The 14,778-nt window shown below is 40.4% G+C and overlaps 1 protein-coding gene across 1 annotated transcript in view; it reads right to left on the reverse strand.

The window, feature by feature from the left end:
- Rspo3 (R-spondin 3) overlaps positions 1 to 14,778 on the reverse strand; it is an 84,980-nt gene that overhangs the window by 52,110 nt on the left and 18,092 nt on the right. Inside the window, exons 2-3 of the mRNA XM_021651461.2 lie at positions 4,349 to 4,540; positions 2,456 to 2,602 (exon numbers count right to left, since the gene is read on the reverse strand). Coding sequence (XP_021507136.1) covers positions 2,456 to 2,602; positions 4,349 to 4,540 — 339 coding nt within the window. The remainder of the gene's footprint in view (positions 1 to 2,455; positions 2,603 to 4,348; positions 4,541 to 14,778) is intronic.

Here is a 14,778-nt window from a genome sequence, read left to right on the forward strand (position 1 = left end):
ATATATTAGAAACCTTAGAAAAATGATAAACATAATTAAAAAACAGTTTCTGTTCACTTTAAATTAATGGATCATGTAGAACTGTGATAAAACTTTATTAAAAGACACTTGAGAATGATCTTAATATAGAGAGCTATATTCCTTCCTAACTTCCAATGAAGTAAATGTTTCAGAAAAATTAATGAGCCATTTTACCCTAGAAAGGGGCATACTGTGGTTTGCTGTCACTCTGAGAAGTAGGGAATGTAATGGCAAAATTGGGAGGAAGGTGGAACTGAGCGGTCTTGGGTTCAGTGACTAACTGCATGTCCCATACGAAGTATAGTTTGGGTATATACTCTAGCTCTCAGTGTTTACAATGGCATATTCCCTTTTGTGACTATTTGCTTCTCCAAGGGCAACAATGAAGAAGACAGAAAGACATTCCAGGGAGGAAGCAGATATCCAAAGTGGAAAGAATATGCCCCCCTACAAGGAGGAAGTGTATACTGAATTTGATTTTTAAACCATGGGGACAGGGCACATTGTTATACTGACTGTCACGCCTCCTCTATATGGTGGCAATACTTTTTGTTTTAAACCTTTCCGCTTGGTTTATCTTCTAAGTAGAAACGAAAGCTAAGCTGTAGCTCCAGGTAGGAGAAAGACAGTCTGTCTAGTAAGCAGTGGAGAGCTCCAGATATGGCATTAATCTAAGCCCTGAAACTTAAGGTGTGTTTTGCAGTCCACATTTCAGCTCTCTGGGCTCAACTCCTCCATATTTATTACAGGGACGACTTAGAAAATCCTTGGTGTCCTGAGGCATGTCATTATTTCCCCAGATTATCTGGGGCAAGCCTGAATGTGCTGTGCCTGAGGACCTGATACCAAGACTGGAGACTTCCCTTAGGGGTCAGGCTACAAGAGCCAGATCTGAGAAAGTCGCTGATCTGCAGTACCACTGTGTCCTATGTCACTTTTTCAATAAATCGCCACTTGGCTGCTAGTACTACTTTAAAATATATAACCACCATCTAAAATTTATGGTAAGAAATAGACTTGGGAACTTTGGAGATAGAAGACCAAGTTTCTTTGAAAGCTACTCCCATGGTGCCAATTGTTAAACACTCTCCATGATAGAAAAGCAGTAATGAACGTTTAGCTTTTAAATGCTAAACAACTAACAAAACTTAAGCATTGTTTTGGGTAAGGAAATACCACCAGCTTCCAGTATCTACACTTGACTATTTCATGGAGTGATTCTCATTATTATCTATTGCTTGGTGCTTCTTACCTCCAATCATCAGCCCTCAGGACAAGTAGGCCAGAAGAACTCTCATGGACTTTTACCCTTTCCTAAACTGTTTTTTTTTCTGTGTTTTTATTAACTAGAGAAAAGACTTGAGCAAGAAGAGTCACAGAATGACTTGTCATTGCTGTTTTCTAGCGTTTCAGGGGTTAACTTATAAATATCATCTGTTGGCGCTCTTCTGCCGAAAAAGAACGTACACAAATAAAAGTTGCAGCTGTCCCGAAGTGGCTGAGCCACTGGCTTATAATTATTTCTCTAACCCTTTAGATTCTAACAGAAGCACACTGTGCAGGAGCCCGGGGCACTCCTGGAGACTATCTTGTTCTGAATCAGGAGGCCCTGTGTGCACACGCCAGCACTAGGCCTGCAACAAAGGTTCCTGCAGCCACTGCCCAGGGGACTTTGAGTTTTCCTTTGCTGTTTTCCCATTCAGTTTAGCATCTGTTCCACAAGTGTGTACCAAAATCATAGAGCTAGTGGCTGTGTATCACTTAAAAGAGAGAAAACACAGCCCGTCAGCGATCTGTTATTTAGACAGACAACTTATGTGAGGGACCTCCCCTCCAGAACACCAGGCCTGCAATTAATCAAACTTGGGACTGTCGCATTCTGTCAGTCTGAGTGAACCCAAAATGTTCTCTCTCTCTCTCTCCTTCTCCCTCTCCTTCTCTCTTCTTTATGGTGTTTTTAGTACCTGTACAAGAAGGCCACTGCAGCATTAATGGGCTATATCAAGAGAAAATATGGAAAACGACTTTCATTATTGGTTGTTATTCAATTTAAGGAGTTTTGTAAAACTCTAGGTCTAAAATGGAAATTAGTTAAGTTCTCCCCCCTCACACACACTTCCCTCCTTCTCTCCCTTCCTTTTTCTTTCTTTCTCTCTGAAACATAAGCGATCTTTGATGATCAGAACCCTTCGAAACAACTATAAGCAGTCCTTAAGAAATACCAGAGCACTCCTTAATTACCCAGGACACATGCTGGCTACAGCTATGTGAACACAGATTTGGGATAGTATCTTTGTAAACAAAGATGGAAAAAAGTCTACTAGAGAGAGCCTTTCAGGTTCTTGTATAATTGAGCTTTGAGAAGCTCCTTTATAGAGACTGTCATTGTCATCTGTGTTTCTCATCCATTCTGAATCTTAGAGGCCTTCCTCACCAATACTGATGCATTCCATGGTATGGTTGTTGGCTTCTAAGCCCTCTGGGCAACTGTCAAGGCACTTTCCAAGGTGTAAGTAAAATCCACTTTTACACTTTGTGCAGAAATTTTTGTTGAAACAGGTGTCACAGTCAGCTTTGCATTCTGAAAGAAAACACAGAAAAAGTATTGTGACTCTGTTGTTATGTACTCCAAACTACTGCTGGATCACATGCCCACATAGAGGCAACATTTGTATCAATGTTGTAGTTCAACCTTATTTTCCTTGACTGAATTGAGGACTCTTCCAGATTCATCTAGCTGATACACAGCAGCTGCTGCTTTCAAAATGGTGGTACAGACTGCCTCCTGAAAATGCCTTGATACCGTTTACTGGGGACATTTACTTCCAGCATCTAAAATACAGACTACTTTACAATCTAAAACATTTGATCACTGACATCATGTGTCAAAAAGTTATCGATTTTGGACGTTTGGATTATGGTTATTCCACAAGTAAAGTCTATACAACTATTCTCAAATGCAAAAGCCTCCCAAATGATCTCTGGTGGCAGGCATTTTATGTAGAGGTACTCAGCCTGCCCAAATGGCCAAGTAGCTCTTTGCCTTAAATAATAATAGTGATATTTTATTCATATTTGAATAAAATACACTGAGATATTGCATTTATACTGTTCTCAAGCAATATTTGTTCCTTCAACAAATATTTAGGTGTCCACTATTTGTCAAAAAGTGTAGATACTGGTTGAGAGCAGTTTATGGAGGTGATGCACAGTGTTCAAAAAAGCTTGCCTTCTGGCAGGAGGCACAGTAAACAATATCAATTGACTCTTGGGTAATGATTACCATAAGCCATGGTTATTATGAGTACTTTGCAATATTGTTACCTAAACTTTAGCATAAGCCAAGACAGTAGTCACTATCATGACTCTCATTTACAAGTAAGATAACGGAGGCTCAAGTCTAGCCAAGAACCACTGAGGCAGGCTAAGGAAATTCCATTCCCAAGTGGTAAGTGTCCTGGGAAACAAGAATCACAATGGCAACAAGTTAAAAAGAAAAGGTAAAAATGGCAACAGGTAGGAAAACACGCAGGTGACTGACAGATGGAGAAGGCAGATTGTGCTGGATGAGAGGACCATGGACCACCTCACAGAAAGTGAGGTCTTTAGCAACTCGAATCAGAGCAATCAGCTTCTATGTTGCCAGAGGAGCCTGTGACAAATAAAAGTGCACAGGCAGATCTTGGCCTGAGAAGCTCACAGAAGAGTGGCAGGGAGGCTCGTGCAGGATGGAAGGCAGCCACAGGAAGTGGCTCGAAAGGATGGGCACGGTGACGAGTGTTGTGTGGGTGGAGGGCTGCTGTTCCGTGGTTTGGACTTCTCAATGGTCACTTGGTTTTCATTGTTGAGGTTGGAATTTTGAGGCCAAGGTGACAGTACTCATAAACTTAATTTCCAACTCACAGAATAAATATTTTCATTGCTATACTGGAAACTTACAGAAGTCAAAATAGCTCAAATAATTCTCCGAGTTCTTGTAATTCTTCTGTTCTTATGATAATAAAGCAAACTCAGTTGGTTCTGATACCTATAGTAATTTTCTATAGCTCCAGTGAGTGGTAATCATGGCCCTGGCTTTAGGCTTTCCAATCAAATGAGCCAACCAATAAATAAACAAACAAAAATAAAGACAGATCTTGAGTGAATGTTTTTGTAAGTTAATAGTGAGAGTTTTCCTGCTCTGGGGGCTAAGTTTATGTATGTGTTACCCTAAACATGAAGGAAATATTACTTTTTAAAAACTATTTTAGGTTTTTAGGAGTTCTTTTGATCAGGAGGAGAAATCCCTGGAGATGAGATAAAAATATGAAGTGGTACAGGCACTTACTTGTACACTTATTTATATCTGGATATCGAGTTCCGTAATATCCACTTGGGCATGAAGAGAGACACACTCCTATCTGTTTCATGCCAATTCTTTCCAGAACAAAAAATAGTCTGGGCTTACACGACAAACATCCATTGTAGTCAGAACACGTTGCACAGCCTCCTTGGCAGCCCTGGCTGACATTAGGATGCACTGGGTGGGGGGAGGGACAAAATAGAAAAAGAGAAAGAGAAGTTAGACTGTAGCCATGAAATTAAAGGACATTGCCATCTGTGTATATGTTACCCTAATTACCTTTTAGTTTGGTGATACTGGGTGAATGACATAAGGAAAATGACATATTTTCCTTTCCTTTTTTTTTAACCTGGAATTTTTCCTTAACCATATATAATATTCTCAATTTGAATTCTCATAAATTTGTGCACTTGAAAATTCATACTAAGCCAGGTGCTGTGGCACACACTTGTAGTCCCAGCACTTGAGAAGCAGAGGCAGGCAGATCTCCATGAGTTCGAGGCCAGACTGGTCTACAAAGAGCGTCCAGGAAAGCCAAGGCTACACAGAGAATCAAACAAGAAAAAAAAATCACAGTCACAATATATTTGATTTAAATGATTTATTTTTAAAATCCTAGTATAATTTACTTAGCGAAACAGTACCCAGGAAGATAAGGGATTGGCAATCTTACGGTTGTGTGTGTGTGTAATGAAACTGATAAAATAGGCTTGATGTTGTGTGTGTCACTGATGATTAGCATACATCTCTGGCTCCCTCAGCAAGTGTAGTAACTGACACACACTTGAGTGGGGAGGCTGAGTAAGGGCATTAGGTCTGGAACATCTACTAGAGAATAGTTTACTCTTTGATCCAACTCCAACTGTTTCAGAAACATTAGCATCTTGTCATTTCCCAAGGATTTTCTGAAATATTTCTTACCATTCAATTTTTATGTAATGTAAAAACTTTGCATTTAAATCTTATCAGGAAGTCTATATGAATCAAACACCAGTGCTTATCAGAATCAATGTTTACTATTTTGTCCTTTGGGAGAGAAGTTTTGATGCCTCTGTCTAAATCTACTCATTCAAGTAAAAGGTGTATTTGTTGAGGATGGACTGTTCTAATGGAAAAGTCACCTTCACCACACTTTCCCAGATTTCCAGCAGTCATAAATTCAAGAAGTGAGAGTGATCACTGGCAAATCTGAACAAACATAAACAAATATTTGAGTCATCATTTACTTGAGTTCCTCGCATTTAACTTGATTTTAGGCATTAACCATGTGTTATCTGATATGACTATACAAGGAGAACGCTTCGTGTAGCCCATGCTTAAGGTTATCTTCGTTCTAAATGGATTTTCTATACAAATACAATGCTAACCCTTTATAGGACTTTCTTCATGCCAGAAGGAAAACCATGTTCCTTTCAGAAGGAAAAGTCGACACGTCGGCGGTCTAAACGTACCTTAGCATATTTCTGACTCCTTTTATTGATAGAGGAAGGGATAAACGCCAGTAGACATGAATCTGTCTTTGCAGTGATGTCTGATAATTAAGCTCTTTATGGAGGAAACAAAGCCCTCCAGTCTTACGGTGCCATACCAGGAAGCAGAGAGTGGGAGGGGAACTGGGGTCTGGGCAATAAACTTCAAAGGTCTCCCGTTAATAATCTCTCTCCACCAGCTAGGCCCCACCTAAGGGCTCCACCCCTTCCCCAGATATTATCAACTACAAGCTGGGCAGCAAGTATTGAAAACATGAGCCTCTGAGAATACTTCATATTTCAAGTAGAGAAGTAGGGGAAGGTGTGAACTCCGACAGACCTTTACAATATTAGTCTGTATCACAGTGCTATTTGGTTATTAAGCTCTTCGTTGCAAAAATAAAGCCCTCTGGGCACAGTCAGAAATGGTACCCATAAAACCAAAGAGCCTTCCCATTGGGGTATACGGGTTAGCTACACAGAGGTCATTCAGTTGACCTGCTTCCCCGGCCTGCAGGAAACCATCGCCGAACGAGCCACAGGAGCCACAAGCAGCTCGTTCTCATTCCAAGACATTTCATAAATAAACTGAGGAAACGTGTGGGGAAAGGGAGGGCTGTGTTTCCTGTACATGCTCTTCTGTGGGGTGGGGCGGTCCTATAAAGTGGACGAGGAGGTTTGGCCATTATGGGACCTGAGGGACTTGTACCAGAAACTGTTTTCCAAGTATCAGGGTCATTTTTCAGACCAGGGGGCTCATCACTGGGGACTTGAGAGAGAAAATGGGAACCTATTTTAAGCTGGGATATACCCTTGAAAGAAAAGGTGTAGGATAGCCCCAAGTGTTGAGAATTCATCAGAACTGAAGTCAGAAGCTAAAGGTCAAGTGAAACCTGAGAAAGGTTTTCACAAAACCCATCTGTGGAAAAATAGATCATACTTGGGAAAAAAAAAATTGCTTCCAGTTCAGCCAAGCAGTGATTCCAGGTTCCATGAAGATGGATCCAATTGGTCCACATCGCTATATTTCCTTACCTCTGAAATGTTTTAAGAAAAGCATGATTTTGAAATTTTATATATAATAAAGCCCTTATGAATTGTGAAACAACTTTAAGTAGGTCAGTTATTAATACTAATGTGATTTATACTTTGAGATCCTCAAAGACCAGCATCCCCTAAGTTGTTTCAGTTAAAGAATTAGGATTGGATGTTCAGGACCTTCTCAGAGTCAGGTTTGGGTCTTAATGATTGGCAGCCACTTCCTGGGACAATGCTAGATATGCCAATGCCTTGCTCAATTCCTTGTGAAATGATGCAAGTCAACATTGTGATATAATTTTTTTTCTTCACTTTTTGATTATGGACAAAAATTTTTAAAGGAGCAAGGAAGGTTCAGTTATCCCAGCTTGTGGTAGAAATTTTCATGTTTGTAATCAGAGAAACTATGATATGGGCAGTGATGGTTAAGCACAAAATGACCAAAAAGAAAAAAAAAAGTGTTTCTTTGGGAAAGCATAAATGGTGGCTAAGGGAAATGACAGACGTTCAGACTCTGAAGTTCAGATTCTGGGATCCTGTTTTCATGGGGGAATGATGTAGTGACTGCTTTCATGAATGCTGTATAAGGATCACTGAAATTATAGTCAGTGTTACACAACTAGATATGAATTTCCCAAACTTTGTCTTAAGACGAGAGCTTTTTTACTTTTTATAGGGAAACCACAGAAAACTTTGGTCTGGATTGCCTGTAAGAACTCGAACAGCCATAAAACCTTGTGACTCTAAGACAAAAAGAATAAAAATAAAATTTTAGCTTGTCATGCTTCTTCCTCTCTGGCCCATCCTATTGGCTTCATTTCCCCTTATATGTTGTTATATTTGCCAGACAATCTTTTTCTACTGTTGTTACACATGGATATTGGAGATGGTGGAGGCGGAGGGCTAAGGGAGGTGTTGTAGAAGAGTCTGAACTTTGTTTTAGAAAATAGTTGGAGTTTATGGGCACATACGTGACCGCATCAGACTAGGGGAGGAGCCAAAATTGATTCCATTGAGAAGTGGACTGGCATGAGTTTGATGTAAGGCTGTGAAAAGTCTTAGGTAGAGAAGAATCAGGACTCTCAAGAAGACCAGAGGCATAGGTTGAGTTCAGATAATGGAGCCCTTTATGGAACACTGCGAATCAATCATTCTGTAGACAAGAGAGGGTTCTGTCTGGTGAATGATGTGATGTGATTTCCGTTGAAACAGTTTTTCCCCCGCACCTTGGCAGACCTGGAGATCATGAGGCGCTTGCTGTGGTATTCTAGGTAAAAGGCTCACAGTCGCTTTAGCAGGATGATATGGCAAGAGTTGGATGCATGCTCCGACAGTACCAAGGTGGTGTGATCAAGCAAAGATGGTGACCAACAGAACGTGATTTGGATAAGGAAGGGGTTTGGGAAGTTGGGTGTTCAAGTTTTTGATGGTGAGAATAAATGTTATTTTAACCAAAACAGAGAGAAGCAAGCAAGCAAAAACACTCATCCAGGCCCTGCCAGGAGCCTTAAGGGCAACAATGGGGAGAAGAGACTCTTTTCAAACGTCTTTTTGTATGCGCATGTTCACCCTGAGCATTTCTTGAGTTAAGGAGTTTATTTGGTCTGATAATTTCTTGGTAATCTTTTTTAACACACCCCACAGTCCATACAATGTGGCTGTTTATTGCATTGACTTTTAATAATGAGTATGCTTAAAAGAATGAAACCAGTAATATTAAAAAAAAAAACTGTGAAATTGTGATTTAAATTTTTTTCTAAACATTTTCTTTTTTATTTAATTATTTTTATTTTTATTAATTAAGGTTTACTCACTTTGTATCCCCCCTGTACCTCCCTCCCTCCTCCCTTCCCAATCCCACCCTCTCTCTTCCCCACCCATGTCCCTCTCCCAATCCACTGAAATGGGAGGTCATCCTCCCCTTCCCTCTGACCCTAGTCTATCAGATCTCACCAGGAGTGGCTGCCTTGTCTTCTTCTGTGGCCTGGTAAGGCTGCTCCCCACCTTGAGGTGATCAAAGAGAAGGCCAATCAGTTCCTGTCAGAGACAGTCCTTGTTCCCATTGCTATGGAGGCCACTTGTAACAAATCAAGTAATCCAATTAAAAAATGGGGTATGGAGTTAAACAGAGAACTCTCTGTAGAGGACTGTAGAATGGCAGAACAACACTTAAAGAAATGCTCAACATCCTTAGCTATCAGGGAAATGCAAGACAAAACTACCCTGCGATTTCACCTTACATCCATCAGAATGGCTAAGATAAAAAACTCAAGTGACAACACATGCTAGAGAGGTTGTGGAGAAAGGGGAAACCTCCTCCATTGCTGGTGGGAATGTAAACTTGTACAACCACTTTGGAAATCAATCTGGTGCTTTCTCAGACAAATAGGAATAGTGATTCCTCAAGATCCAGCTATACCACTCCTAGGCATATATCCAAAAGATGCTCAAGTACACAACAAGGACATTTGCACAACCATGTTTATAGCAGCTTTATTCGTAATAGCCAGAACCTGGAAACAACTCAGGTGAGGCATCTCAAAAGCAGAAAGACACACATGGTATATACTCACTTATAGAGACCTCTAAGATAGGATAAATATACTGAAATCTATACACCTAAAGAAGATAAACAAGAAAGAGGACTTGGGGTAAGATGACCAATCCTCACTTAGAAAGACAAATGGGATGGACATTGGATGTAGGAGAAAACAAGTAACAGGACAAGAGCCTACCTCAGAGGGCCTCTGAAAGACTCTACCTAGCAGTGTATCAAAGCAGATATTAAGACTCACAACCAAACCATCAGCAGAGTGCAGGGAATCTTATGAAAGAAGGGGGAGTCAGTAAGACCTGGAGAGTACAAGAGCGCCACAAGGACTAAATATATCAGGGCACAAGGGTCTTTCATGAGACTGTTTCTCCAACCAAGGACCATGTATGGATATAATCTAGAACCCCTGCTCGGACACAGAAGAGGACATTGTAGCCAGTCCTGAGGAGACTTGATAAGCTAGGGTCAGATGGAGGGGGAGGAGGTCCTCCCCTGTTAGTGGACTTGGAAAGGGGCAGGGAAAAGATGAGGGGGAGGAGGGGGGATTGGGAGGGAATGAGGAAGGGGGCTACAGCTGGGATACAAGGTAAATAACCTATGATTAATATAAAGAATAAATAAATAAAAATAGTAACTGCAAAAAAAAAAAGAATGAAATTCCTGGATCATACTGAAACTAATAATAATAATAATAATAATAATAACAACAACAACAACAGCTGCTAACATGGTAAAAACTGCTGCATGTTTTCTTCCAGTTTACTATCTCTAATTGGAAAGCTTATGATTTCGCAGAATTCCCAACAGCGTCAGTAAAGAGTATACTCATGTCTGCTGATCCTGGCCAGCTGCTGATCTACCATTGTAACACCGGGGAACAAACTATTTTTCTAGGGAATAATTTTGCTGGGAACTTGGTGCGCCTTTCTTTTTCTCTTCCTAAGTAATAATTTCCTAAAAACGAGTCTAATATTTTTACTCTGCAAGTATTTATTTTTAAACAAATCCACAGCTATGTATAATAATTAACCACCCTTTCCTCTAAAATCAAGTAGGTCAAAATGCTAAGAAAATGATAGCAGCTGTGAAATGCTTGAAACTCTACCACATGAGGATTCCTTGGTAGCTAGTGGTGGACTTCTAACCAAATGCTATGGGATCAGGACCACAAATCAGAAATGGGTGAAAATGGGCTTCATTGTGCCTAGAGGCTATAAATTAAGGTTTTCAGTTAAAAAAAACATTAAGACCGCACTCACTGTGTTATACAACACAGAGAATACTTGGGCGAAGGTGGCCTCCAGTTCATGATGTCATGGCATTAGCCAGTTGCTAAGCACATGAACAGAGAGTTAGATAAATGGAGACTATCCTGGACCTCAGGTGATTGCGTGCGGAATGCCTTAGACATGTTGCTTAGACATGGTGAGGGGGTGAGTCCTGTTGAAGTTATTCTTTGAAGGCTGGATGGCAAGGAGAAGCCCCAGAAACCAGGCTTCATGATCCAAGGAAGAGCCTGCCTGGCCAAGCACCGGCGAGTGCGAACACTACAGCAGTTAGGAAGACCTGGCCACAAGGAACAACAGGGAGGCTCTAGCACTGTGATTGACAGGGTAGAGGAGGTTGGAGGAGGGTGGACTCCAACCCTACCAGACCCATCTTAAATGAAGTCCACAGATAAATGCACGTAGACCTTGTACTTCATAAACATTAGAAATACAGGAGAGAACGCATTTGGTCTAATAGTGCTATTCACTTTAATTTTTCTTAATCTTACAGGTCTGGCAAAATAACAGGCATCCAGTGTTTCACAAGCACACAAAAAGTTCTTCTCATAATTTTTGTATTAGCGGAAATGTTCTAACTGGGTACAAACTTGGGAATTTGCATTCAGGTTCCAACCCTTAAGAGCCTGTGCATACGTTGCTACGTTCTTTTATGTGAGAACATTCCATTTCCCCTCTGTTCCCTCCTATCTCTCACCAGCAGTGATTTTAGTTTATTTGAGTGTTTTAAATTTTCATTCCCCTTTTAGTGGACTATATTTGGGGGTTGGGGTAGGGAAAGAGAAAGGAAAAGTTATGAAACATACAAGAGGTTCATAAAATAATAAAAACTTAAAGAATAGTCTTACATATAGACTTTCCTTGCATTTTTCTAAATCTTTCCATTAAATGATGCGATTAGAAACTAATTCAGACCATCAACTCTGTGGCTTTCAATTCTAATACCACGTACACAGGAACCTCCATAACATGTTACTTTATCAATTAAAAGATTAATAATCCATGGGTGGGTTTCAAAGTTGACATGAGTAATAGGGAAAATCATATTGATTTCCTTGTGCCCAGCCAGTCTGATCTACTGGTTCATTCTGATGCTGAGACTGTATCAAAATCATCTGAAGGGTAAAAAGGGAAGAGTCTTTTCCCTAACCACAAATAGAAACTTCATCATAAAGGGAGTGCGCTCGGCTCTGGGTTAAAATGTAAGGTACTGAGTCAGCATCCCAGCTGTTTCTAAAGGAGGGGAGGCTTCCCTTTCTCCAAGTGGCCATGTTCCCAAGTGGAGGTGAACAGAGGACAAGAGGGCTTGGGGCGGGCTGAGAATCCAAATCCTGCAGAGCGCCAGGACTGTTGATGAGTTTGTGGGTGGTAAATAACAGCGTTTTTCAGGAGACAGGTCCAACAGTGTTCATCCAACAGTGGGAATCATTATGTGCTCTGGCCTGGCTAACAGAACCATTCCTTTTTTTTTTAAATGGGAGAAATAATTAGAAGTCAACATAAACAGAAAATGTGATCGTTTAATGGTACTGCCTCTGCATGGGTGTGAAGCTGTACCTACCAACTCACATTCTTGAGTGAAACAAATTGAGTCTGTGTGAAAAAACAAACTCCACTTTGTTGTGTTATTAATAAACTTGGATCCTCTTGCCACATAGCATATCTGATGGCCGAAGCCTTAGCATAAGCAAACAGCAGGCAGAGATTTGTGGTGTTTTAACAGGCACAAGAAGATGTGCAAATAGCAAGCATACCATTAAAAAAAATTATCTGGCTTTTTGCATCATATCTAAAGTTCTGATTAGAGAAAATAAGGGGCCGTTTCTCCTAGAGTCAGGAATTTGCTCATAAAACAGAAGAGAAAGGTGCACCTTTCTGAGCAAGTTGCTTTGATAAGCACTCCCTCCATTGATAACTCCTTTGGAAATGAGCCCTGCACATTTCCCAGGGGAGGCCGAACAGAGTGGTGAGTGCTGGCTCTCATTTCAGTCTGGTTTGGAATCCCAGTCCTATTTTTTCTAGCTAACACTTATCTCTTAATTCGGCTTAAGTTATTCAACACCTTACCCCTGCTAGCTAGCAAGCATACAAAGATTAATAACACAAATGACCTGTGTCAAGATAGTTAAAAATCTGATTATTTGTCTTGGCATAAGTTGCTTTGTCATTTTGAATCTAGGGTTGTCTACGTGCAGTACAGGAACATCTACTTGATAAATTCTGAGCTGGTTGACACTGTGCAAAGAACCTAATGTTCTTATAGACACTCATTAAAAATCTGTTAAGTACGCTACCTTCTATCTTCCATTTCAGGAAGACCCATATCATCTCCATTGTTCCTTACCAATAATTTGACCTCCATGGGTATTCCAAATTAAATGCAAGTATCTGAAAACTCAAAGATAAGATCCACAAGCAGTAGAAAAAATAATGTTTTCTTTCAGGTCTCAGAGTTATTGTTTCCAGCTGCATCTGTTTACCTGTGAATTTCATAACTTTTTCTTTTCTTAACAGCTAGATAGTTTTCCATTGTGTAAATATGTCGTATTTTCATTATTTATTCATCAATTGATGGACATTTAGGCTGTTCACATTTAGTGGCTATTTGAAGTAGAACGGTGATGAAACATGGATAAGCAGGGATCTCTAGAATAGGATAGAAAGTCCTTTGGATATATGCCCAAGTGTGGTATAACTGGATCATGCGATAGACCTAATTCTAGCAGTTTAAGGACCCTCCATATGGATTTTCATAGTATCTGCAACAGTTTGCTCTCTTTCCAGTAATGAATAAGTGGTCTTCATTCCACACATCAAAGCCAGCCACTTGTGATCATAAAAGGGAGAGGAAAAATCATACAAAAGTTTAGAAGGATTTAGTGGAACAAGAAGGGTGAAATTGGGGTTGAAGTGGGACAAGAGGGTAGAGGAAGGAAAAAGGGGAGAGGAAGGTGCTTTCAAACTAAAGATTGTTTGAAAAAGTCACATGGAAACTTGCCTGCTACAGTAGAAGCTTACAACACACACATAGCCACACACACACATCCCACAAGCTAACAAAACAAACATACAAACAAACAAACAAACAAAGGGGCCAGGAATGAGCTGTACCTCCTTTGGAGTTGTTAACCAGTGATTTCATAGACTTTTCCTCCCAAACATTGCCAATGCTATTGATTACCTTCCAGAATGTTAAAGACGCTAATGCTGAGGACGCAATGTTCTTGAGTCACAGAACTTGAAGAAATCAAGCTGGTATTCACTTGGAAACGTCATCCTTACAGGATAATTTTCATAGTTTTAGAAGGTGCTGTACATTTTACTAGGAGATAGAAAATAATCATCAACCTTACCAAGGTGCAGCTTTCTTGAGCTATAGTAATGGCTTGTTTGGAAAGACATGCCCACTGATGGAACAGTGACATGAGCAACATGTGAATAACCAATCACTTTGTGAGTGAATTTAAGTTCAGCTCTACAAGATAAAATACATACATGAAAATATTTGGGGGGCCAAGAACCTGTGACTAGACTGATCATAGGCGTGAGGAAAGAACGTACTATTATTATTCTGCTGAAGAGACATAGTATTAACCACTCCTAATGACTTATTGTTATGCCTATAGATTAATGCATCTCTCAGCCCTCATTAGAGAAGCTTCTATTTGAAGTATACAGTGATTAGCAAAGACAACTCCTGTCCAGGGTATTGAAATGGGAGATCTATATCACTTCTGCTTCTACCAAAGTTTAGGGATCATTGTAGAAGAGGGGCAGAAACAGTCTAAGAAACAGAGGTGGTGGATGAATTCAAGGAAATGGTGTCCTTCGGATGCAGAAAGGCAGCTGCCAATATTAATTCAGAGTAATTTCAGCAGCATATCCAAGCCCCAAACAAGCTCAAACCAGACTGAATCTCAGCATGGAAATGGGAGGTGGGCATGAAATCCCACCCCCGAGGGTACTGAAAGGTGAGGAGCTATTGGCAATTGATAGCTGTTGTTGGAGTGGGGAGTCAGTGTTCTCTAAGAGTGGAACCCCTGAAAAGCTGACCATGATTCAATGGTA

The sequence above is a fragment of the Meriones unguiculatus genome, chromosome 20 (genome assembly GCF_030254825.1).
Source record: "Meriones unguiculatus strain TT.TT164.6M chromosome 20, Bangor_MerUng_6.1, whole genome shotgun sequence".
NCBI classification, from domain to species: Eukaryota; Metazoa; Chordata; class Mammalia; order Rodentia; family Muridae; genus Meriones; species Meriones unguiculatus.